General features: G+C 38.2%; 1 protein-coding gene across 1 annotated transcript in view; it reads left to right on the top strand.

The window, feature by feature from the left end:
- LOC117418287 (protein shisa-9-like) overlaps window positions 1–24,915 on the top strand; it is a 61,738-nt gene that overhangs the window by 27,673 nt on the left and 9,150 nt on the right. Inside the window, exon 3 of the mRNA XM_034031185.3 lies at window positions 23,373–23,510. Within this exon, the coding sequence (XP_033887076.1) occupies window positions 23,373–23,510 (138 nt within the window). The remainder of the gene's footprint in view (window positions 1–23,372; window positions 23,511–24,915) is intronic.

The raw sequence follows: 24,915 nt of genomic DNA, 5'->3' as shown, positions 1-24,915 counted from the left end.
CAAAAATAAAATCGAAACAACTCTGGTTGCGTCAGTAAGAAACTGAAGCTAACTGTGCCAGTACTGCAATATACATATAAATCTTTTACCAGCATCTGAAATTGAATTGCTTAAATGCCATTTCTGTGTGGTCAGCTTGCAATTTCATGAAGACTTGTCTGGTTGCAAAGGTCTGGAGAGGTGGGCTCATTTTATTTTTTGGTGGGGTGTTGGCGTGGGTGGGGAGGGTGAGTCATTTTGAAAAAGGCAGGCAGCAGATAAAAGCTCAGTGCTGAGGTGGCTGTTTGGACGCCCACGTTGTTACATCACTGACAGTCGCAGGATAGTTGAATCTAATATGTAGTCAAGATAACAAAGATGTTTAGCATCAGTAGCAACCAAGTTGAATGTGCGATGTTTCATTAAATTCCACACATAGATATAGCTGCATTTAGTAAATCTCTGTAGGCAAATAGCATTACTTAAGTTACTTTGATTTTTTAAAAAAAGAGTAAACACTTACTCAACGTTATATTTTTGAGCACAGTGGCTTGCTTTCTGAAATCCAAATTATTTCTGATTTATTTGTGCATTTGTTATGTTTTCAACAGCAGCAGTGTGTCAGATTATGCACTAGGGCAATACAAAGAAATAAATAATTCAAGAGCAGCACACATAAACGTGACATGTTAATGGACTTTTAACAGCACCCATGCAATCTGTCAGAGAAGTCTTACATGTAGTTTAAAAAAAAAATCTATATATAACATACAAACGTGAACTCCCTGTATTGGTTTTTAACTGGCACACATTTTGAAGAGTTGCATACATACAATCACAGCCATAAAAGGGGCTAAATGCAAAAAAAAAATTTGTTGTATATTATTAGTTAAGGAAAGTGTGTTTCAGGGTTAGATCGTGCAAAAATGTTTGCCATAGTCCTGTTCATTTTTAAGATACTTTGTAATAATCTTTATTTTATAAAGCGCCTTTCATGAAAAGTCACCACAAGTAAGTTTTAATGTGAGATTTAAAAACACCTAAGGATTCAGAGTCCCTAATTTCTTTGGGAAGGGCATTTCACAGGGCATAGGAACAGAAGACCCTATCACCCACAGTTCATAGTCTGGTCGTGGGGACACATAAGAGTCCAACACCAGTGGACCACAAACTGCATCTAGAGCTATAAATAGACAAAAGTTTAGTTATGTAGGGGTGAAACACACCCTTCAAAGTCTTAAAAGTCAATAGCAAGATTTTAAAATCAATGTGAAATTTAACAGGATGTAAGGATTCCAGAACAGGGGTAATATGATCACCAGATCGAGACCGAGTCAAAACCCTGGCTGCTGAGTTTTGAACATACTGCTATTTGTTGAGGGTGTTCTTGGAAACCCCAGCAAGCAGGGCATTACAGCAGTCATCTGGATGAGACAAAGGCAAGGACCAGTTTCTACGCAGCAGGCACAGAGAGAACAGGGCATAGCCGGGCGATATTCCTAAGATGGAAAAAGGAAGTCTTGGTGATATTCCATACATGAGGCTCAAAAGTTAAGCGAAGGTCAAAAATGACCCCAACATGTTTCATTTTAGAGCAAAACTAAACTCAGGTGTCATCAGCATAGAGATGGAAATTCACACCATGATGTCTAGAATATGTGGGAACATATGTATACTAAATACAAGAGGCCCCAATATGGAGCCCTGGGGAACCCCCGAGGAAACCATCCCAGTAACGGACCTAAACCCACCCAGAGAGACAAAATGCTTTCTCTCAGAGAAATAACAGCTAAACTGAGCAAATAGAATGTTATGGTTTACAGTATCAAAAGCGGTACTAAGGTCCAGTAAAACTAAAATAGAAAGCGCACCTGAGTCAGAAGCCATTATAAGATTGTTTACAACCTTGACAAGGGCTGTTTCAGTGCTATGAAGCAGTCTAAAGCCTGATATGAAGAGGTTCCTAGAGTTTATTTATCAAAAGATGATTATTCAATTGTTGTGCCAAAACACGTTCCAAAAATTTAAGACAAAAAAGGCAAATTTAATATATAGGCCTATAATTACCCAAATTATCAGTGACTTGAAGTTGACGTGTAATGTTATCAATCTTGGTGATGAAAAAATTCTAAAAAATTTTTACATAGCTTTTGAGAAGCTGATAGATGTTAATGATTTTATTAGGTAATCCTGAAATACAAAATTCAGGAAATGAAATACTGCTCCGTTGCTAAGCGACACTGGAATGGGGGGTAATTCTCGCCTCTCAGGCATTCCAAAATTGCCCTAATTTGTTAATACTTATGGTATTTGGGAATACTGGGTTCCACCCACTACAGCTGTTAATAGCACAAAAAAACATCCCAGGTGGTAACGTATTGCACTAGTTGAAAGGCTGTATACAGATGTCAATGAATGCATACACTGTGTAGGTAGATGTTTTAGTTAAAGGATGCTTATAATGCTGAACAGAGGACAGAGCTGCATGTGTTAAGAGGGGATGGACATTAATGGATGTCAGAAGCAGGTCTCAGGCCACAGGCATAGCTGGCCAGTGCAAAAACACAAGATGGATAAATTGAGATTGTAGGAGGTTTAGTACTGGTCTGCCACAGTTTGCATGAAAAAATGCATTGTAATGTATGTCATAAAAAGTGCACACAAATTGGAAATAAAACAGTTAATACTGTAACATTCCTTCATAGTCTAGTCATTTGACCACAGGATAATGGTTACATGTGTATTATTTTATTATTATTATTTATTTCTTAGCAGGCGCCCTTATCCAGGGCAACTTACAATCGTAAGCAAATACATTTCAAGTGTTACAATACAAGTAATACAATAAGAGCAAGAAATACAATAACTTTTGTTCAAGCAAAGTACAAGTGTGACAAAACACAATTCAATAATACAGCAGATAATAGTGATAGTTACATCAGGATATGATTAAATAGTGATAGTTACATCAGGATATGATTAAATACAAAGTACTACAGGTTAAACACTTGGCAGATTACAGTATTCTGAAGTACAGGATTAAATGCAGTAAAATAGGGGGCAGATAAGAGCAAAATAAAGCACATTTACATGAAGGGTGATAGTGTCCCAGGATACAAACAGAGGAGTTCTACAGGTGCTGTTTGAAGAGGTGAGTCTTAAGGAGGCGCCGGAATGTGGTCAGGGACTGGGCAGTCCTGACAGCTGTAGGAAGGTCATTCCACCACTGCGGAGCAAGGGTGGAGAAGGAGCGGGCTCTGGAGGCAGGGGAGCGTAGCGGAGGTAGAGCCAGTCTTCTAGTGCAGGTGGAGCGGAGAGGTCGAGTGGGGGTGTAGGGAGAGATGAGGGTCTGGAGGTAGCTGGGTGCAGTCTGGTCAAGGCATCTGTAGGCTAGTACAAGAGTCTACAATGACATGTAGGACATGCTTAAAAGGCAAAACCAGCAACGAGTGCCTCATCCTGTATGCCATGTTTTCTGGAATTCAGTAACTATCAAGTTGCAAGAAGTTGCACTTTTGGAATACTTTGTATTCACAAATGAGAAGACAGGTAATGGCTTATTTAATTGTATTTAACTCATGAGCACACTTTTAATACTTTGTAAGTTAAATACTGTAATAATAATTATGTTTTGTTATTGTAATGCAGGCATGGTAATGTTCTTAAGGGATACCCACAATTAAATTATATTTTCATTAAAGTTAGCACTTTATTTCCACAGGCATTTTGAAGTATTTGTTTATAACATTTTTTTTTTTTTTTTTTTTTTAGAAAGCAGTTTAAGATTTGTTTTAGTTGTTGGACTAGCTATATGTGTATGGGTAATTATTATTATTTGTTATAATTTTTTCACAGCACTGCCAAACAATCTAAAATGGTGCTGCAGTGGAGAGGACTTGACCGCTAATTATCATATCAACGTACCTTCCAATTTGTTGTTAGTGAAGTGTCTGAAGCTGGTTCCAGTGAGAGATTGTTAACACACCTTCTCATGTATGCAACATTACCATTTTAGAAATTACTTTGGACAGCAATTAATATTCACGTTGGCTGTGAATATTCAGTCCAGTACCACCAAGGTAATGGGCACCTGTAGACTCAAAATATACAAAATAAATAAATAAACCAGGAGAAGAGCGGTGAAGCAGAACTCTCCAATGATGATGACAGCTGTTCACTGCTCTTGTTTATTAGCAATTTAATTACCAGGAAGTTGGGCAACCCTGTTCTGTTTATTAGACCCTAAAGGCAGCAAGAGTGTTTCTCAGTGCCAGTGCGAGAAAGGGAGCACAGGTCCTGGGATGAATTTCATTGTGTATAGAATTAGGCCACATGCTTTTTTTTTAAAGAGACAGTGAATCGGTATGAGCACAAAACAAAACCCACACCGTGCATTGGCTTCATAATAACTGGGATATAAAGGAGCTCATTTATAATATTTAAAAAGCATTTCCAAGATTTTTCAAATGGTTTAAATTAACCATACGGGAGACTTTTGTTAATCCATACTCCGGTAATAATCTGAACCACGCTGTCATAATGAAATGCATGCTGATTGCAGCCGTAGAAACCAGATTGCATTATCATAATTGTTTTTTGTATTATGTAAAACATTTACAGCAGTCTGTGTGTATTTTTTTTTATTCCAACGGCTATTGATGGATTGACTGTTTCACTGGCGTTCGGTGGGATTGTTAATGGAAAAAATGCATTTGAAAAAAGTTGCTTGAACTGATGAACCTTTGTCTAGCAGTCTTCCAATCAGTTCCCCATAGAGCCGTTTTAAATAAAACAAGCCCCAGCTCACCCAGTCGGCAAATCTCAGAATGCAGTGTCTCACCAGTTTTACTACATTTGTTTATAAGAGGTTTTGTGCACAAGAAAGAAAGGATAATTTAAGTAATGCAAGTCATCTGATGTCGCTTTGAATATGTCAAAGTGTTTACTCAGACCTTGTCCTGATCTAGCCTGGTGTTATGTAGCAGAGATACCTCTGTACATATATAGCAGGATGTGTGCCTCAGGTCTCTGCCACACTTCACAAAAAGAGATTTAATTACTGTTGAATGTCCTTTGACATGCCATTCTCCTGATTTCCTTGCTCTTGAGTTAAATACAGTTAAATGAACTATTACTATGTCAGTCTTCTCCTTTGTGAATACAGACTTGAGATATAGTGCAACGTGATCATATACCGGTAGTTATTCAATTCCAGATGAGAGGCACCCCGAACTTCTGCTGTAGTTGCCATCAATGCCTTTTAAGCATGTCCCACATGTCGTTGAACATATACATTCAACCGCTGTACTGCAGTCAAATTAGTACAATATGAAGAAATGGTACAGTATTAAAAGGTTTTCTTTTCATACTGTATGCATTTTTTATGACATGCATTACAATTTATTTGACGCACCATTATATTGTACACAGGTTATTTTTTTCATGCAAACTGTTGCAGACCACTAAACGCCCCTACAATCCCAATTTATCCATCTTGTGTTTTTGCACTGGCCAGCTGTGATTTGATTTGTATGATGTACATACCTATATGCATAGGCTACAGTATAATATAATGTACACACCAGTGAAAACAAATTACAGAAACTCCCTTAAGAAAGGTCAGGAAGCAGCTTGAGGGACAACAGTTCAGTTTCTTAATGAATGTCTGAAGCACATTACCAATCTTATAAAAGACACAGTCGTCTCTGGAAATACAATTTGCTTTTTCCAGGTGTTATAATGAAGTGCTCACAGTTGCACTACACGGTGCAAAAAAAAAACAAAAAAACGGTTTACTCCATGTGGCAGGGCAGGAGCCCAGCGCATGAAGAGGGAGTTTTGTGTAAATGTATATTGTAAATGGTGTGTTGATGAATTACCTGACGTTTCCTGGGACAGCCTGCCTGCTGTGTGTGATTGTCAGCTGTGGATAATAGGCAGGTAGGTGGTGGTGCTTACTGCAGTCTGTAGGCTAAAACCTTAAAAATCTCAAAGAGTCACTGTATTATGTTGCTTCTTCTAAAAATGTGTAGTATTTACTAGGTAAGTTTACTTTCTGAAGTTTAAATGTTCAGTGTTTTATACTTTATGTTTTTAAATAACAGTATTATTGAGTGGAGCAGGCAGCTGGGCAGCCTAGTTCAATAAAACACTTGTTCTGCGCTGGAGCGACACGACTGTTGTCTTTACTTGCAATGCTTGTATGTGTTTTTTCATTATTAATTAATTTGCTGAAGAACTATTTTTATATTATTATTACAAAAATGGAATCCCGGGATTAAGAAAATAAAAAAATGAAAAAATCTGTCCCTACTCCAGACCTATTGGGTGTGTTCATATCATACAGGGAGCGCCCATCAACAAGCTTTAATTGTTTTACAGCTGATTAACATTAACAGACTACTGCACTATAATATGTAAGTATTTTGCTAAAAGTTTGACTGCTTTATATAAATATCCCCTTTCTACTTTAAAAAAATTGGAAATATTCACTTCAAAACAATGTGCTTAATCTTGCTAGATTCGATACCGCACAAGACACACATAGCTCAAGTGTTAAATTTGAGTTCAATTAAAAAAAAAAAATGCCTATATTTATAACTTTTTAAAATGTTTTTTTATGTAAACTGCCCCATCTGTTTTCTCTCTACACTTATTCATTTGTTGGAAGAAATGCATGACTTGCTTTCTGATTTTGTTTTAAATTGGAACCTTCTGCAGCGTACCTCAGTTCCCGCAGGCAGGCGCATCACACAGGGTGGGGCAATCCACACACAGGCGGAGGTCGGGCGCGGACCCGGGACCTCTCGCACTGAAGCATAGTGCCAATACCGCTGTTCAAAAAAAGCCGTCTCCTTTGCAAGGAGTGTATATCGCCCGGGCTTATGTCGTTGTGTGTGATTACATCTAGCCCTGCTTCCCCTGTGTACGCTACACTTTGTTTTGTTTTTCAGAAGCATAACCTGTTTTGGGGTTCTTAATTTAGACTCATTTTGGCATACTTATTGCTGTCTGGATTTTAAAATAATTTGACATTGCATTTTTAGTTAACTAATTTTATTTTGTTAGTTTTTAACAATAGTTTTCCATTTGCAGTACTTGCACTACTTGTTTGAACTCTAGCCCCTCCTCCTTTCCTGTGTGCCTTCTGAGTCAGCAAATTGAGGCACTTTTTTTAAATGGCCCACTTAACACTTTTTGTCCTATTGGTTCATTTTTAAATACAGAATTCATACCCTCTGTGTATGGCTGCATTGTTTACTTATCCGGGCTTAGTTTTACTGAAATCATCTGCCCTGCAACACATGACAAATCTGAAACCAAAATATTGGCTTGCAGTCTAATTGGCCTCATTCTAAAGACTGCCACACACCAGATGCGATGAGATTTTTTAAATTGGCGATGAGACACTTTCGCAGCGACATGACCATACACACCAGAAGCGACACAGAGGTGATGCGACAGGTTTGAAAACTGCCAGATCTATACAACTGTTCAAAATTGCTATTGACAAAACTATGGTCAAGACTGGTACATATTCGTCAACATGATGTGGTAATTATGAGTGTCTTCTCTGACGGTATTTCAACACATATGGAAATAAATCATACACAACAGGCTTATCCAGTTCCTTCGAAATGGACTCCCATATATTATCTTTCAAATCTGTATCTTTATAATTGTGATGACCTTTGTCATAAAGCTCTGGGTAGTTTTCCACGGCAAGTATTATTGTTTCCTCCGTCATTTTGGATGCTGCTTCACCCTGCTGGACCACGTGCATTGAAGCTGTTCTCTGATTGCTCAATGCCCTAATTGCAAAAAATAGGATTCAATCCTTTCATGTCGCTCCGGTGCCACCCTGGTGCTGCCCTGGCGCCACTCCCACATCGCCTGCCGTGTCGCTTGTGGTGTGAATGATACTTATCAAAAGTAGAGGTTCTACTCATTTTGTCACATCGCTGCACAGTTTCGCTTGAGAGGGAACCAGGGTTACGGTAAGTAACTTAACGTTATCGGCTTCTGCTGTCTAGTTAAGAGGTTTTGCAAGTAATGAATCTAGTAATCAGAAAAAGGCCATATTTTTTCCTATTTTCAGAGGAATTTATTATGACCCTATCTCAGAGGGGGGTACTGCTGGGCAGCAGTGTGGAGTAGTGGCTAGGGCTCTGGACTCTTGACCGGAGGGTTGTGGGTTCAGTCCCAGGTGGGGGACATTGCTGCTGTTCTCTTGAGCAAGGTACTTTACCTAGATTACTCCAGTAAAAACCCAACCGTATAAATGGGTAATTGTATGTAAAATAATGTTTTAAAAAATAATGTAATTGTATGTAAAAATAATGTGATATCTTGTAACAATTGTAAATCGCCTTGGATAAGGGCGTCTGCTAAGAAATAAATAATAATATATTTTGTATCTTTGTTAATATCCCGATCACAGAACTGCATGCTAAGCATTATTTATTTATTTATTTATTTATTTATTTATTTATTTTTTGGGCAGACACCTTTATCCAAGGTGACTAGATGTAACTATTTCAAGCATGGTAATAACTACTGCACAAGGTAGGTGTATTTATATTTTGAAGTTTGTATAGTTACTCCACTTTGATACTACATCTGCATTCAGCGGAATTCCTGGTTTTAGTAGATGTACTATATGTTTAAATGTATTCCACCAATTATGCACTGAAATAATCAGTTTAAAATGATTAAATTAAAATGATCATATTAACATGCACTTATCACACCACATCTCCTCTCTAATTACTCACTCAATCAACATGTATAAATAGGAAACTTCTGCTTTAACTACAGTATGAGGTTTTTAATGAGGGAAGATAAATGACATGATTAACAGCAGAAGGAATGGTACAGTGTATCGGCGTTTTACTTTTTTTTTTGGTTTGTTGATTACAAGGAAACTAGCATGAGTGAATGAGCTGGAGTTTCTCCTTCAGAAGAACTAAAAGCAAAACAATGCATAAAGAAAAAAATATGTCATTACGACTTTAAAAATATGTCATCGTTCTCAGGATTTGAACTTCAGTGTGTCTGCATACAATTTAAAACACAAAAAGAACTATGTAGATCAGACGATTCTTGTATTTAGAGCCAAACAATATATAATCTTTTTTTTTTTTTGCAACTGCTAACAAAATGCCAAAAACAATGATGGCAGATTTTTCAAAAGCAATTATCCCAATTATCCCAGATAACTGTCTCATTATTCTACCTAGTTCTCATGTCTGTAGGAGTGACTGTCTAATCTGGTTCACCTGTAGCATGTCAACACTGACCTCAGGAAATACAAGCGGAGAAAGGGTGCCAAGAGCAGGCACTGGGAAAGTAATCTCAACTCTCCAAATAATGTATAACATGAAATCAAGTTGCATGTTTACCAGACTGTGTTTTTCTGTTAAAAACTCCTTGGGAATGGCCGCGCAGTCCAGTTAAGATGGTGGAGTCCTTTTACTGGCTTCTTATCCTTTAAACAGAGGTATACTTTGTGGTCATGAACAATGTAATGGCACTGTTTCAAAGATCAGCAGTCATGTTCACCCTGTTATCAATACAGATCAAAAAGGACCTGGCTAAATCATGCATATTCCCCGTACCTCTGCTTAGCTGCTATAATTAAGTAAGATCAGAATCCAGGGATCTTATTTTATGTCTCCTGGTTCAGGAAACCTGTGGTCCCTAGGAAAGAGAAAGAAGATTCTGTTTTGTCATTTTGTGTGAAACTCAGGAAATGTCATTAGAGATTGTTAGAGGGCTTAGCTCTTTAAAAAAATCCCAGTTTAAGCAGCAGCACTGGGACTATGACTAAAATCCGTTCCTTAAGCACTGGAACATTCAGCGCTACTTTCACAAAGAAGAGGGAGAAAGCTGGCAATTATTTTGTATAAAATAAATACATAAGTAAAGATCATTAGCAGTCCCAGCTGGGGTTCCGCTTCTCTTTGTGGAAACCCCTGGCACTTTATTGAGACGGGGAACAACCCTGACGCACAAGGTAGAATCAGAGCAACATTCTCGTTTGAAGGCTCTCCAGTTCAAAATGTATTTATTTACCAGAAAACAAGAGAATTGAGATTCATTTTCTAATGGTTTAGTTTTACACTGTATTTACTTATTCATAGGGGTTGCTTGAGTTAAATGTTCTCTCTGCAATTTGTTTAAGACCGCCGGGTGACCCTCTTTTTTCAAGGCAGGAGCAAATTCAATAAAAAAAGTGAGATGTGTGTTTTTTTTTTTTTGTTTTTTTTTTGCTGTAGCTGGCTTTGTGCATTTTACTTCTTTTTATTTTTCCTCTAATGGTTCTGAAATGAGAAAATTAGGAGTGGATGGAATGGGATTTGCTGGCATGCCGGAAAAATGATTCTTCTTAATCACAGTGTCTCTCCTGTGCCACTGAGGAAGCCATCAGCCTTGCTTATATACCTCTGTTATTAGCATAATGCTGTCTGAGAATCAGCATCTGTCATAGGCTGACATACCCCCCCACCTCTCTCATTGAAAAACACACATACTTTACCAGTACCCATTCCATCAGGCTGTGGAACTGACCAAGCCTTGGAAGTTCTTTACATTACATCAAAGGGGGTCTGATGTTAGTGTTTATTTTGTTTTTTTTGCTATTGCCCTCTTCAGAGCTTACTGCACTATACCATGGTGAATGCAAAGTATAATAAATTAATAGTTTTTACTCGACTGCTAAGAGTGGTGGATGCTGTATCGTTGCAGTAACGAAGCAGAATGCCTCATGCCAGAACTGTTTGTGAAGGTTTATACAATACTAAATCTTCAGTATACATTATATAAGTATACACACACATAATACATACATTCTCATCATGCAAGAGCTTTAGGATTAGAAGGTAGCCTAATGGTTCAATGTAGTTGTGTGTGTTTGAGTTTGTTTGAGTGTGTTAACAGAAAGCTAGGGGTGAACAAGTTCCAGGTGCATTTGGGTGGATTGGGAGAATTTGTGTAAGAGTCTGACTTTACTGATAGGCTGTGGGTTGAACAGTGGAGATGAAAAGGGTTGTGTGGAGTACACATCTGTGTTTAATCCAGCATACTTTCAGAGAGCTTGGTAGCCAAGCCAGAGACCAGGATTATAGAGAAGTACCCTGGGGCTGTTTTTTTCAAAACTTTTAATCTGGATAACAGTGATCCAGATCTTGTAATCCTATATTTTGTAGATCCTTTTTTCCTAGTTAATCTTTGGTAAAAACAGAATCTCAACCACACTCTAACACAGGCACTGACAGGCCAGGTCTATGTTTCAAACCTCACTGCAAGAAAGTCAATTTAACTGAAATTATAAACTGGAGGCAAGCCAGATAAACCAATCTATAATCCAGGCTGTGATTTGTGAGGTGGTTCGAAATAATGCGGTGCACTTAGACATATTCACCTTTTCAAGGGGCTAAGGGCAGGCTGCAACATATGGCAATGCAAAGACAAGTTGACAGGTAGATGACTTTTAAACACAATTTTCTTTTTAGGTTTTATTTTAAAGTTTGACTTTTCCACATTTCTGCCCTGTGTGCTGAATTAAATTACCTCCCCTATAGTTTTAGGAGACCGCTCTGATAATTGTTCCTTGATATTAATTTCTTATTTTCGTCTAAGCTTGGGTGTCACACTTTGTTAACATCAATTCTACACTGTGTCTGTCTGGTAATGAACCCCCCCCCCCCCCCCCCCCCCATGATAACTTCTTGGTACGACTGGAATAGCGTGTTAAACTCACAATATAAAAATGTATTACATTGCTCTTACCGTATATAAAATTCACTTCACGGCTCCAGTGCTACAGGGGGGTCATACAAAGCAATGGGTTCCCTGAATCTAGCGTATACAGTTGTAGTCAAAAGTTTACATACCCCAATGGAAATTTCTCAAAAACAAAGAATTTTAGGAAAAATCTTTTGTAGCAAAAGTTTTGCTTTTGTGGATGAGGAAAGAATGTGTCAAGAAATGTTACAGCAATTTTTTTTTTTTGGGGGGGGGGGACTCCAAAAATGCTAATTAAATAATATTCATACCCTTTGATGCTATGATAGTATTGTCTTCAAGGTGCTAGAAATTTCAATATGATAATGCAGAACGTAATTCTAGAAAAGTCCAGAAAATGCTGGATTCTAGATGAACATTCTTAGAGAGTATAAAAGGGTTAGGCATAGGATGATTGCTGTCATTACCAATAAGTCAATATGGTAAAAAGTAAAGAGCTATCTGACGACCATAGGCAGAACATTATTTATTGTCATGAAGCTGGAGAAGGATACAAGAAGATTTACAGGCATTTGAGCATCCCAATTTCAACTATTGTTTCTATTATCAAGAAGTACAAGACTCATGGTTAGGGCTGGGATCTAGTCACAGTGGTCGTGGGTGTCACGGATTGAGTGACTTTCGCTAGTGTCCGCGATTTTTGCTGATGCCCATGACTTGCGGGGATGTCAGTAAATTGTGTTCCGTCTGTATGTGATTTTATTGGAAAGTGTTTATCTTATTAACATTGTTTATCGTTTATTAATTGGAATAAATAATTACAAGTTCCAACACTTTACTCAGGAGCTGTTGCAGCCTTTGACTTTGACAAAAATGAGGACATTTTCTCTCTACCACAATGTTTTTAGGGAAAAACCGGTGATACATTAAGCCAACAAACCTCTCAACATACAACATGCTGTACCAGCATAAAATTTGAAAAAAAAATACAAAAAACAATGAAAGCGAGATAGACTGCAAGCCTTCTTTTTATAATTTAATTTTTGCTGTCCTGTTTGGTTTTTTTTGGAGAAGAAAAAAAAATTCTGAATCAAACAGAGCTCTTCGATTAAATACTTCTTGAAAGTTATGTTAACAGTTCATAAATTCAGTGTGTGTGTGCGTGTGTGCGTACTATACTAACTGCCAGCATTCGCTGTGGGAGATACATTGAACAGTTTTCTCTTTTTAATTTAAATTATTGTTCCACTTGTTGTTTAATTGTTGTATGGTTGCACTTAATGTAATGTTATTAGAGGTTATTATTGCTAAAAGTGCCTCAACTATGAATACGTTTGAATTTGCATTTCTTGAGTTTTGCAAAGAAATTGCTGAAATAAATAATTGTACACATCTATTTCTTGTAACTTTTGCAACAAAAGATTTTTTCTATTATTTTTTTTTCTAGAAATTTCTAGAAATTATAAATTTCCATTGTAAATCCATTGGGCTATGTAAACTTTTGACTACAACTCTATAGTAGATTATATCATTCACATGATCCCTCTGAGGCTAAAGAAAACAGCAGCAATTATATACAGTAGCACCACAACACAATTCACCATTATAGCAGTGGAAATGTTTACTAAAACAAAATTCACAATCTGTGTCCGTTAAGCTCCTTTAACAGGAACACGCAGTGAATTCATTTATGTACAATATAAGAATCCTGTGTTAGCGTTTGTGAAGAGTCTTGTTCATGCTTAAAAAATTCACATTCTATTCGGGAAATGTTGGTGCCGTGTGCACAGCTCTGCTTAAAGACTGGCATCTCATGTATCACTTTCTGAAGCTCGTTGCCTTCCCCCAATGCATGGGCGGTGTTTTCAAAATTGCTGTTCTGAAACTATTTCCATTTTTTGTGACTGGCTTTTTCGTGATGACCTTGGGGTTTGACCTGAACATTTCCAGCATCTTTAAAAAACTATAGACTTGAAAATGGGGCAAGGCCAGACAGGAATAGAACTACTTTGCTTCAAGCGATATTTACATTCCTTTATTGCAGGTACCCTTTTCACGCCTAATCATTGTGCAGTGTATTTTTAGGCTTGAAAAGGCTCTTATACTAGCTCCACGACCTCCCTCTGTGTGAAGGGAGGCTCTTGTACTTGCTGAACAGCCTCCATCTGACCCAAATTAATTACTTTGACAAACATGCATAATTAATGTTAACCGATAACTGGTTCCAATCCTAATCTGGTTAGCATCAATGTCTAACTACAAGGCACTCACAGCGATGCAGCTGAGCTGAGGAAACCAGCCCTGTTGTTCGGCAGAGAGAGAATACATTAGGCAGAGTGACAGGAGGAAGAGCAGCTAATGATCTCGCATCTTCAAGGACAAGTGTGACAACGTGTAATTTCCAAGGGGCTGTCAGCCTCTTTAAAGTGATGGGAGAGCTGTGGGCAATCTCTGGGAGCAGTGACCTACAGGGGGGCCTCTTCCTACGCAAGGGAAGTTTTCCATCTCTGATCCAGGAGGCTATTAACTGGAGCTGGAACCTCCTACTGTTACAAGCCTCCATATTGAAGGACACTATTTATACCATGACTGAAATGAGTGTAAAAATCTATTGGAAGCCTGAGCAACCTCATCACTGGTATTCCTTTCATTTTAATGAAAAACTCTTGGTTCCTTCATGCTTGTTTTTTATTAGCTTGGATGGCAAAATCTCAAATGTATTTCAGCGTTTCATTAAGTTGTGGTTATTTCTACATCCTTGGATGGCTTTTCTCACAAGACACCCTGGCAGGATGACTAGTATTTCATGCTGTGACCTTAATGTTGGTGGATTCTCAAGGCTAGCTAACCTGCAGTGTGTCCCTCATGCTTCCTCGCCTGGCTGGCAGCAGTCACTGGGTGCAAAGGGCTGAAATGCCTTTTAACATACTTCTGGAGGTTGTTTGGGTGATTTTTACTGCATTCGGTAAGGAATGGCAAAGGAGTTTGTCATAAAATGGAATAACCCTTTTATTAATAGTACAAGAATGTGCATATAGATGCAGCTATCAGAACAGGGGAAAAAAGAGTTAAAGCAGATTTAGATTTAGTCTGGAGACCAGGTGTGAACCTACAACCTTGCAATCCCCAAGCATCTTAATCACCATACAAAAGGACCAGTCTGTGTTCATTGTGTTCCCTTTTGCTGTGTGTTTTTTTGTTTTTTGTATATCAGGACTTTTATGTTTTCAAACAGTCTAAATTGTTAACGTACGTAATATAGGGTTTGTTATTTATTACATTTTCAGGTTTGAAATCTACAAACCCTTTTGTTTATTGTTCAGCTTTTTGATCCTACATACTGTACAATTTTATGTGCAATTTTGAAGATTTTGTCTGACAGTGAAAACTTTTAAAGGGAGATAAACAGGATATGCATTATATTATGATCCCAACATAGAGCCACAGCACATGTCTAGTACTAGTCTCCACGGTGCAGTAGTCCAGCAGATGTGGGCTTGTGTTCTCAAATGACCATTAGTGTGAGAGACAGCTCTTTCTTGTCTGGTGCTCAAGAAAGCATTGCAACAAGCTTCAGGGAGACAGTATTTTGCTTTCAAAAGTAAATCCCATTGGGTCATTGTGATGGGGTGCAGCCTATTTTGTGGTGGTTTTGTGTTTTTTGTATTGTTTAGAGTGAGTTTGGGGTGTGGTTCAGTGAGGTTGTGTGAGGAATGTGTGGAATGTGCCTGGGCTAATGATGTGCGAATTGCCCAATTAGCCCAGGCACCTGTATAAAAGGGAGTGGTTGGGTATGTTAGTTGGTGAGTGTTTGTGAGATTGAGAAGACCTGTGTGAGAAAGTGAGTGGTTCTTTTTGGTATAGTTTGTTTAAAGCCTGTTTTTGTGTTTGTCTTTTTGGTTGGCCAGTGTGCCTTTTGTTTTGTGTATTTTGTTTAATTAAAAGTCTTTTATTTTCTTTTATATATCCTGACTCTGAGTCTCCTTACCTTGGTCAACCTGTCACAGCTGGTGTCAGAGAAGTGGGATTTGGTGTCAGAGATTTAGATTTGCAGTACAGTCATTCTCTCAACAAAGCAGTTTAACCAGTAAGTATTTAGGTACTGTATACAGGGTATTGATCTAGAATCCTAAAGAATGATACCCTATCAGCACTCCTTATATAATGTGTTGTATTGTGTTGTATTAGCAAGCCTCATGAGTGACACCTGTCTGCAATCTTGAGGGTTCTGAGTACCCCATCGATGTGTTAAAAATTCCTAATCATAAACCCTCACGACTAAAAATGTATCCTAAAAGCTGACATTAAAATAGTTCCAGTAAGCATTCGCTGTGAAACAGTGCATCCACACCTACACTCTGATCTATTTACACATATAAATAGTGCTTGCTGCTCCAATACACTGACGCTTATGACTGCATTACTGGGAGAAGCCCTGCAGTGTTTCATGCCTCTGTTGTGATATTATGCCTTCTACGACATACAGTAATTTACATTGATATCATACAACCCACGCTACTGCGTCAGGATCTACAAAGAGAGCATCTGCCAATAGCCCCCCCCCCCCCCCCCCCCCGCACACCCAAACACACACACTTTGTTCAACATTGTACTGTAATATATATTGAATACAGAAACTTAGTTATACAATGAGACAAACATTTCAACTTGTATATAATTAATCAAAAATAATTTTAATAACTTCAGTTGAAACCTTGTGAACATGGCCCTTTTATTCCTACAAAAATCCTAGAAAGGGCAGCAGTGTGGTGTAGTGGTTAGGGCTAGTGGTTAGGGCTCTGGACTCTTGACCGGAGGGTTGTGGGTTCAATCCCCAGTGGAGGACACTGCTGTTGTACCCTTGAGCAAGGTACTTTACCTAGATTGCTCCAGTAAAAACCCAACTGTATAAATGGGTAATTGTATGTAAAAATAATGTGATATCTGTATAATGTGAAATAATGTATAATGTGATATCTTGTAACAATTGTAAGTCGCCCTGGATAAGGGCGTCTGCTAAGAAATAAATAATAATAATAGAAAACAGTGAGTGCAGCAGGAAAATGTTTCTATTCTTCCTTCTCTTTTTTCTTTCTGTTAAAAAAAGTCACATTCCCTTCTTCTCTCTTTTTTCCCAGTACACACACATAACAGAGTTCCACATTATTTATTCATGTTGACTCCCAGGCTCTCTCTGGAACATAGGAGCTGGTCTCTCTCGGCTCCCTTTCAGCCTGGTCTGAGTCCCCTCAAGCTACAGGGAATGGAGGGAGAGAGTGCTAATTTATGGCCATACTTCTGACTCCCTTTTCCTCCCGGGAATCTGAATAGCACTTGTTTTGTCAGGTTTCCAAAAGAAAAAGTGGACAGGCCCTTTGTGTTTAGTTCTGCCAGCAGCCGCATGTGTTGCAGGCGAGGCAGCGTGCAACAGCATTGATGGAGCTGAGACGTAGAGACTTGATTGTCATTGAGTTGCATAGTAATATGCAGTTGAGCAAATCCCACCTCTTGAAATGGATGTCAGGTACCTAAAGATTGAACAGTTAACATTTAGCCATAATTGGTTCCCCAGCTCTTGGTTCCAAAGGGTTTAAGTGGATGTTAAAATCTGTATCTATGCAGAACAAATCAATGGAAGACAATAAAATGGTCACATATGGAAGGAAAGTCATATATATCTTGTATGGCCTTAAGAAAGGGTGTCACCCAAAGTGCATACTTTCTGATTCCTAACCAGTCATGTATGACTTTGACCTTTCAACTCTATTTGCTCAACCTGCTTCTATACTATGTCAAAATTCCAGTACATTGTCAGAAATCATTACTATAGGGTAATATTGGAAATGCTTACTCTTGCTCTTTTGCTTGCTACATAATCCTAAATATAGACATGTGTGCTCACCTCACTAAAACGCCAGACATTACACATTATTCTGTCCTTTATAAAGGGTAGTAGTTACCTGACACTTAAAATACCTTGTTTTTCTATGTTGAAGGAGTTGTTAATCGTCTTAAGGTTAAACCAGGACCCTGATCTCTTGAAGTTTATTCTACAACGAGCAGACAATGTTACTTGTTTCTTCATATCCATGTTTTGAAACACAGACCACTGAATCTGACGTTCGTGAAAGTTTTTTTCCCGCAACATTTTGCTTATGATTGTCTCAACAAATTGGGTTCAATTATATCCCTTCCTGTCATTCTGTCATTACTCCTCGTTGTCGCAGGCTTCAGTTTCTCTCATTTCATTTCTTTTTTTACCTCTCGTGTCCATCCACATTGCTCATAGATAGACTCAGAGGCAGGAACCTGACAAGACAAACGGCAGTGACAATGGAGGGGGGGAGGGGGGGTGGGGTGGGGCGAGCTGGCAGAGTACGGCACAAACCTTTGACATCCTGAGGCCTGTATTTAAATCCAGCTTATACCACAAGTGAAATTAGATCTCAATGCAGTCCTCCATGGATAGTAGCTAATTTGCGGAACTTCATGACTGAACTGCTCCCTCATCCCTAAGAGGGTAGTCAGAGGACTGGAGTGAGTATTGTTGGGAAGCTCAAATTGACTTATAAAGTCTGACCTTTCAATTGTACAAAAAGAGCCCATTAAAAAAGAAAATGTCAGCCGTATGAGGATGTGTTATATTCAGAAAGTGCCAAATTAAAAAAAAAAAAAACAGGTAGATTGGATAGTGAAGAAATATAAATATGCCAAAATTACACTGGTTACAATTAGGTTCCCACCATTAAATACCTTAACTTTAATATAAGGGTACAGCTTTGTTTTTTTGTTTGTCCAATTATGTTATACAATAAGCTCTGAAGCCAGAATAAACAAAACAGAACACAGGAACAGCTGTTGCATGGCAACCCACAGCCTATGAAAAATAGCACTGAAGTTAACTGTGTTAAAGTGCAGTAAGTTAGAACAAATAAAGTGGAGGTGCGCTCTGATAAATATACTGGAACCACAATTGGAGACTGAGGTAATAACATAATAATTGTATTTTGGAGAAGTTCAGTTAAACTCAATTTGAACTTGATTGTGTTGTTGTCTGTCCCACATTATAGAAATTTCACTGGCGTTTATCTACAGTAATGTTTGTTTTAAAAATGGAAGTCAACTAGCTGACGGTGTTAGCTATCATGACTGTCTACCTGAATTAGATTCATTTATGATTGGATGTTTTTATGAATTATGGGTGAACTATGGTATTGCAGGATCCACACACCACAAGAAGAACCAGATCCTTAGAAAATCACAAACAGCTTTCATAGTCAAGGAACAGAACACTGTTCCAAATCAAGAGGAAACCATTATACTGAGAAGCAAATTAGCCAAACATGTTATTTTTTAATTATTTTAGTTAAACTGGGCCAAACGATATAGTGCTTAAACCAAACGATATAGTGCTTTTTGAAAGGTGCATTATATATATATATATATATATATATATATATATATATATATATATATATATATATATATATATATATATTGTAATATAGCGGGTTGTGAGAGACGGCAGGGAGGGAGTTAACCTCCCTGCAAGAAAAAAAAAAAAAAAAACATGTGGGAATGCACCTTTTGGTTAATTGTTTGATTTGTATTGCTTTATTGTTTTATTTAATTTGCTAATTGATTTGCTTATTGTTTAGTTTAATTGTTTTATTATTAATTATTATCCACACCTGGGCATTATTAAAAATTAGATCCAGGTGCGGAAGTTTAAAAGGAGAGCAAGCAGTCTGTTCGGGGCTGCTGAGTGGAAGGAGGCAGAGAGGTGTGCTGTCTCCGAGTAGCCAAAGGAAGAGAGAAAAAAAGTAAGTGCTGTGTGAAACCGGCGTGTTTTGTGAAGACGGGAAAACAGCTTAGCTGTCCCGTGTTAGGAAGGGGATTCCTGAAAGTTGAGTTAGTGCTCCAAGAGGAGCTAGGTGTTTATTTTGATTTTGTGTGTTTTGTTTTGTTTCCTGTTTATTAAAAAAAATAGCGCAAACGCGCTTGAAAAAATCCACTTCTGTGTGCTGGGTCAAGTTCTTAAAGGGGCAACGAACCCAAGTGGGTGCGAATCTTTTACAATATATATATATATATATATATATATATATAATATATATATATATATATATATATATAAAGAACAGAGCCCCTATAGACAGCGCTGTCTGCTTTCAAGTTTCTGATGAGCTAATATTTAATAGAATAAGCAGTAATATGTTAAATGTCCAGCAGGTGGCATTGGTGTATATACTCATTAGTGTCCATTTGGTGACTGACAAGTATATGTATGTTTATAGTAAGCAAGTAGTAGTTAAAGAAGGTAGTGTTTTAGAAAGCTGAAATCCAGTAAAGAAAGCTAAAGGCGGAATAACAGTACAGTATTCTATGTGTAACTAATCCATCACAAATCATAATCCAAAAGTGACCTATTTCAGACCCAATGAAAGCGCAAAGCTTCATTTTAAACAACTGTGATTGTCCTCGGTGCTTAGATAATTCACATTCCTTTTTACACGGCTCTGCTGTAATGTGAAAGCTACCATAGTACAGACTGACATGGATAAGTGGTCTTCCATTTTCAAATGAAATCCTGTTTCTTTCCGTGGACTAAAATGAGTACCTCTGAGAGCTGCTCTCATTGCATCCACTGTGGATGCGTGGAAAGCAGATGTTACTGTTAATTTTATCATTAGTAGATGTCGTTATAGTGCCATTGATTCTTTTTCTTTTTTTTCTAACATAAAAATCTCATTTTCAAACTAATTATCATTGTTTTGAAATGAGTCCCATGCAGAAAGGGTCATTACTCCCAATAGCCTTTTATGAGCAGAGCATTAATGGTGATTAAAGGCACCTTGTATTGTGTCAATCAGCCTGGTACGGGGACATTAACTATCTGGAGAACGATTCTACTCACACCAGACTAGTGGCATTTTAAATTTGAGATGAGCAAATTCCGTGTCTGTGTGTGCGTAGATGTGTTTTGTTGATATTTCCTATAGGAACCTCACATCCTTATTTGATTTGATTATTAAAAAAGAGCAAATCCTATCCACTCTATAGCTTGTCTTTATGAGAGTTACACAAAGCACAAAACAAATGTTCCTTTATTAAATAGTATTCTTAAAATACTACTTTGGAAACACAGTCTATTCATGCAAATCAGGGTCCCCAGTGATTTACACAGTACCATCTCTGATTTTTGGAGTGCAGGGTGAGCCATGAAAGTCTGGTTCCAACCCCACTCACAAAAAGTTGCCAATATTGGCTGGGGACCCACATGGAGCTCTGCATTGGCCTTGCGCTGCCATTGGGTTTAGGTGGAAAATCAGAGAGGGTTTGTGTCTCTGTTGGGTGGAAAGAGGATTGGCCTGACAGTGGAAGTCTAAGTGGGTTGCAGTAGTCAAGCGACATTCGAATTGTCCAGAAAAATCTGAGATAAAATTGATAAGTCGTTTAAAAAATAAAAAAAATCAACAATACTCTGTAGGTAGATTTCAACTGGAAACAGTGTGAACTTGGAAATGCAGTTTCTAAGGTCATTTGAAGAATGGTAATTCCTTCTGGAAAACAACATTAGCACCACATTGCAGGGTATATGGGAGAAAGTACAGTAGGTTTCCCCTGGGAAGCAATATAAACTGTGACATGCAGTTTTTGTGGCACAAGGAATCAAATTGGGAGCTAACCATAAGGAAAAAGTATCCTTTCTTTATCTGAACCCAACACACTGGAAAAGCTTACCACATGATCCTGGACAAATCAATAACATCCATCCACATCCCCTAGGCAAAGGAAGTCTTCCAAATTTAAAAAAAAAACAAGTGCACCCAAGAGTGATTAATACTACACACAGTTTGCTGTTTGTACCCTTATTGGTTTTCTGAATAATCTCTATTTATTCATGCATTTTTTGTCCTCTTTCCTGTAATTGTTATATTATTTTATGATAATTTATGCCGGGACACATTTGCTGATAAGAAGTTGCATCTTCATGTTCAATTCTGTAACTTTTTTTTTTATTTTTTTATTTCAACTTGGTTGCAATATGAAATGGGGAAAAGTAGTTTCCTTTTAGTCTCAATTTCTGAAAATGAACTCTTAAAACAAAAGGACCAAGCATCTATTAGAGACAGTAAACTGAAACATGTGAATCGATTATATGTCCTGCCTGAACTTTTAGCTCCTAGATATCAGCATCAAAGTGTGCAGCCTGTATCACAGTCTGAACCACAAGACGAGGTGATACCCGCCCGGTAGCAATGACTTCAAATCAAATAGAAAATATTTTTAATGAGCGGCGATTCCAGCAGGCCTTGTGTATAGAAATCTGTATATGGTGGTTTAGGGTTGCCTGTCAATACACAGACCTTGCCTGATGCCTGTCACAGACTCCCTTTGAAGATGTGACATTAAAGCTTGATGCCTGACATGCATACTTTTCATTGTAATCTGTGTGCTGAGTGTTCCGCCCTCTATATTCAGCAGACCTCTACAGTACACCGCACATTTTTAACTTTCCATTAAATTGTCATGCAAGCGTCACATTGGTAAAATGAACCCTGCTTTTTACTGTATCTATGTGCCAGATCTTTGAGTTGTCAATCACAGACATTTTTTTTTCCTACAATAATGTAAGAGGGTCCCCCAGAAAGGACAGAAGGAAATGTCCCTTACCACTCTAAAAAGCAACTTCATTGTTCATGTATTGTATACACAAAACACGTTCAGCACTTGTCACAGAAAAGATGTGCTTATTATTCTTTCTTTAAAAGATGTAGTGCCCCATACCGATTTAAAAATAGTCGTTACATATTTCACGTCAGTCTTCTTACATTTCTGGATGATCCTTGATACTGTGCTCTGGCTGGCATAACCTCTGCTGGCGATCTGACGACTGCAAAAATCTTCCTTATCAAGTGCAATGATGGCTGAGTATGTTTTTGAGAAGATTTGGCTCTTCCCCAAAAACCAATGCTTGTATAGCTTAAAATACAGCTTAAATCTCATTACCACGTCTAATATGTTAACGTAACATTATTCAGCAGGTTTCATTCGACATTATGAAGCAAAATTAGATCATTCTAAGGTGATTCAAAACTTTTGACCATAGCTGTATGTACAGTATTAACTAAGAAGTTATATTACTCTGGGACACACTGGCTTCAGGTTGAAACATTGTCTCATCTAATTATTACATTTCTTTTAAGCACTACTGTGCATCTAATTGAGTTTTTCAAGTAAGGATGATTCCTCATGTTGCCGGCTTGTGAACTGTGCAAACAGAATTTGTATTAGGTGCTGCTTCACCTGATAAATAGCTGCTGTCAATAGAGAGCCACATTCTGGAACCTCACAGTGACCCTGACACTCCCTGCAGGGGTCTGGACCACTCTGAGGTCAATTAGAGCAAGGTAACCACTCGGCTCTCCTTTGTGCTTGTTTTTCCCTTGTGTTTCCACGCTGCTAATGTGTAAGATCAAAGCTGCATTAACTGAAATAGTTTTGTGATATCCCTACTTTGTAATTGCAATATTTGAGATGTGCTGTAAGTTGTAATATTATTAAACCCAATGTGGGGATTCCTGTACAGCTTGTGTTCATGCAGTTGGATAAAGCTGATTTCCTTCTCCTTGTCTCCTCTGCAGACACCTCCCAGATGAACAATGTGGGCCCCAACATGTCCCACCCGCACTCCTACCCGGCTCTGAGCCAGCTGACCAATCCCTACGAGCAGCAGCCGCCCGCCAAGGAGCTGAACAAGTACGCCTCGCTCAAGGCAGTCGGTAAGACACCCTGCTGCTGCTTCTTTATTAAAGACCAGTGTGCATGTAGTGCCTCCAGCTACATGTGGTTGTGTAATTACAATGCAACGACATCATCAGTTACAAAAGGAAAATGTTGCCTGTTGCTAGCCCTTATGTAAATTCATTTTGAAAATTGGTGCTAAACTGTTTTTAAAGTTTAGCACCAGAGAACCTACTGGTGTTAAATTATCAAACCCTGCCCTAATAAAGCCCCCCCCAACAACTTCCCACACGACACGAACCTTCTCTCCTGTGTATGTGGATTAGTGTGGGTGGTTCATATGAGTAGTCTATGGTTGCTAAGGAATAAAAAAAAATAAATAATAATTATAATAATTAAACATGTCTACTGGCAACAGCATTTTATGTTGCTGGTGCTATATGAGGTACCCTGGCGCTAGAATCTATCAAATTTGCACCCCTGCAATTGTATTTATAATATATATCTAACCACACATGCTATAACAGTGTAGTTAGAGACACTTGTTGCATCCTAGTGACCAGAGAAATATGCAGGGGCCAGTTGCAATAAAGGCGTTTAGACCTCATTAAAGACCAAGGCTGATCTTGCTGGTATTATGGGACCAGTCTCAAAATAAAAGACTGTTGCAGAATGCCTGTCTTAAAATTAGACTGGTTTTAAAAATGGTCTTAAGTATGGAAGAGGCTTAACCTTGTCTAATCAAGAATTGCATTGGTCTAAGTCACTTTTTCATATAAGACTATAACAACAAGCTGGAGGCTGTGCTGTTACTGAAGGTGCCGATGGTGAGAGATTTAGTAGAGAGAGAGTTTTTAGAGTGGCATTATCCTCTTGGTATTTCTAATGACAATGAGATAAATGAGATGCTCTGTTTTAGAAGGAAAGACTATCCTAGAACGTGTAGATTTGTTGGAATTTGATCTCCATCCGCTAGCAGACAGAGGCAAAGCTGTTCCACCAGGAATTCAAGTTTGTATGACCTTACGGATTTACATGGAGTACATACATCTACTGCCTCTAGGATTCTCCATCGTGTATCATAAGCGCTTGTAAAGTTAATGCCAAATTGTCTTCCCAACATCATTGTCTGCTATGAGAAAAAGCAAAATGAGATTCCATACATTGGCTGGCTTTCCGGATGTGGTTGGTGCTATCGATGGAACCCATGTGAGGGTACAGGCCCTACAAGAAAATGAACCATTGTTTGTGGAGAGCAAAGGCTTTCATTATATTAATGTTCAGGTAGCATGTGATATCACTTAGCGTTGCTGTGTGGTCAGAAAGCACCCATGATTTGAGAATTGTACAAAACTCCAGCATTTGAAACAGGTGAAGTAAAGGGTGTTTTGCTTGGGGATGGTAGCTATCCTTTTTTTTTTTTTTGGCCATTGCTTCTTACGC

This window comes from Acipenser ruthenus, chromosome 13, assembly GCF_902713425.1.
Source record: "Acipenser ruthenus chromosome 13, fAciRut3.2 maternal haplotype, whole genome shotgun sequence".
In the NCBI taxonomy this organism is placed as follows: Eukaryota; Metazoa; Chordata; class Actinopteri; order Acipenseriformes; family Acipenseridae; genus Acipenser; species Acipenser ruthenus.
The sequence above is the reverse complement of the archived record's forward strand: the minus strand, read 5'-3'. Positions and strand labels throughout refer to the sequence as shown.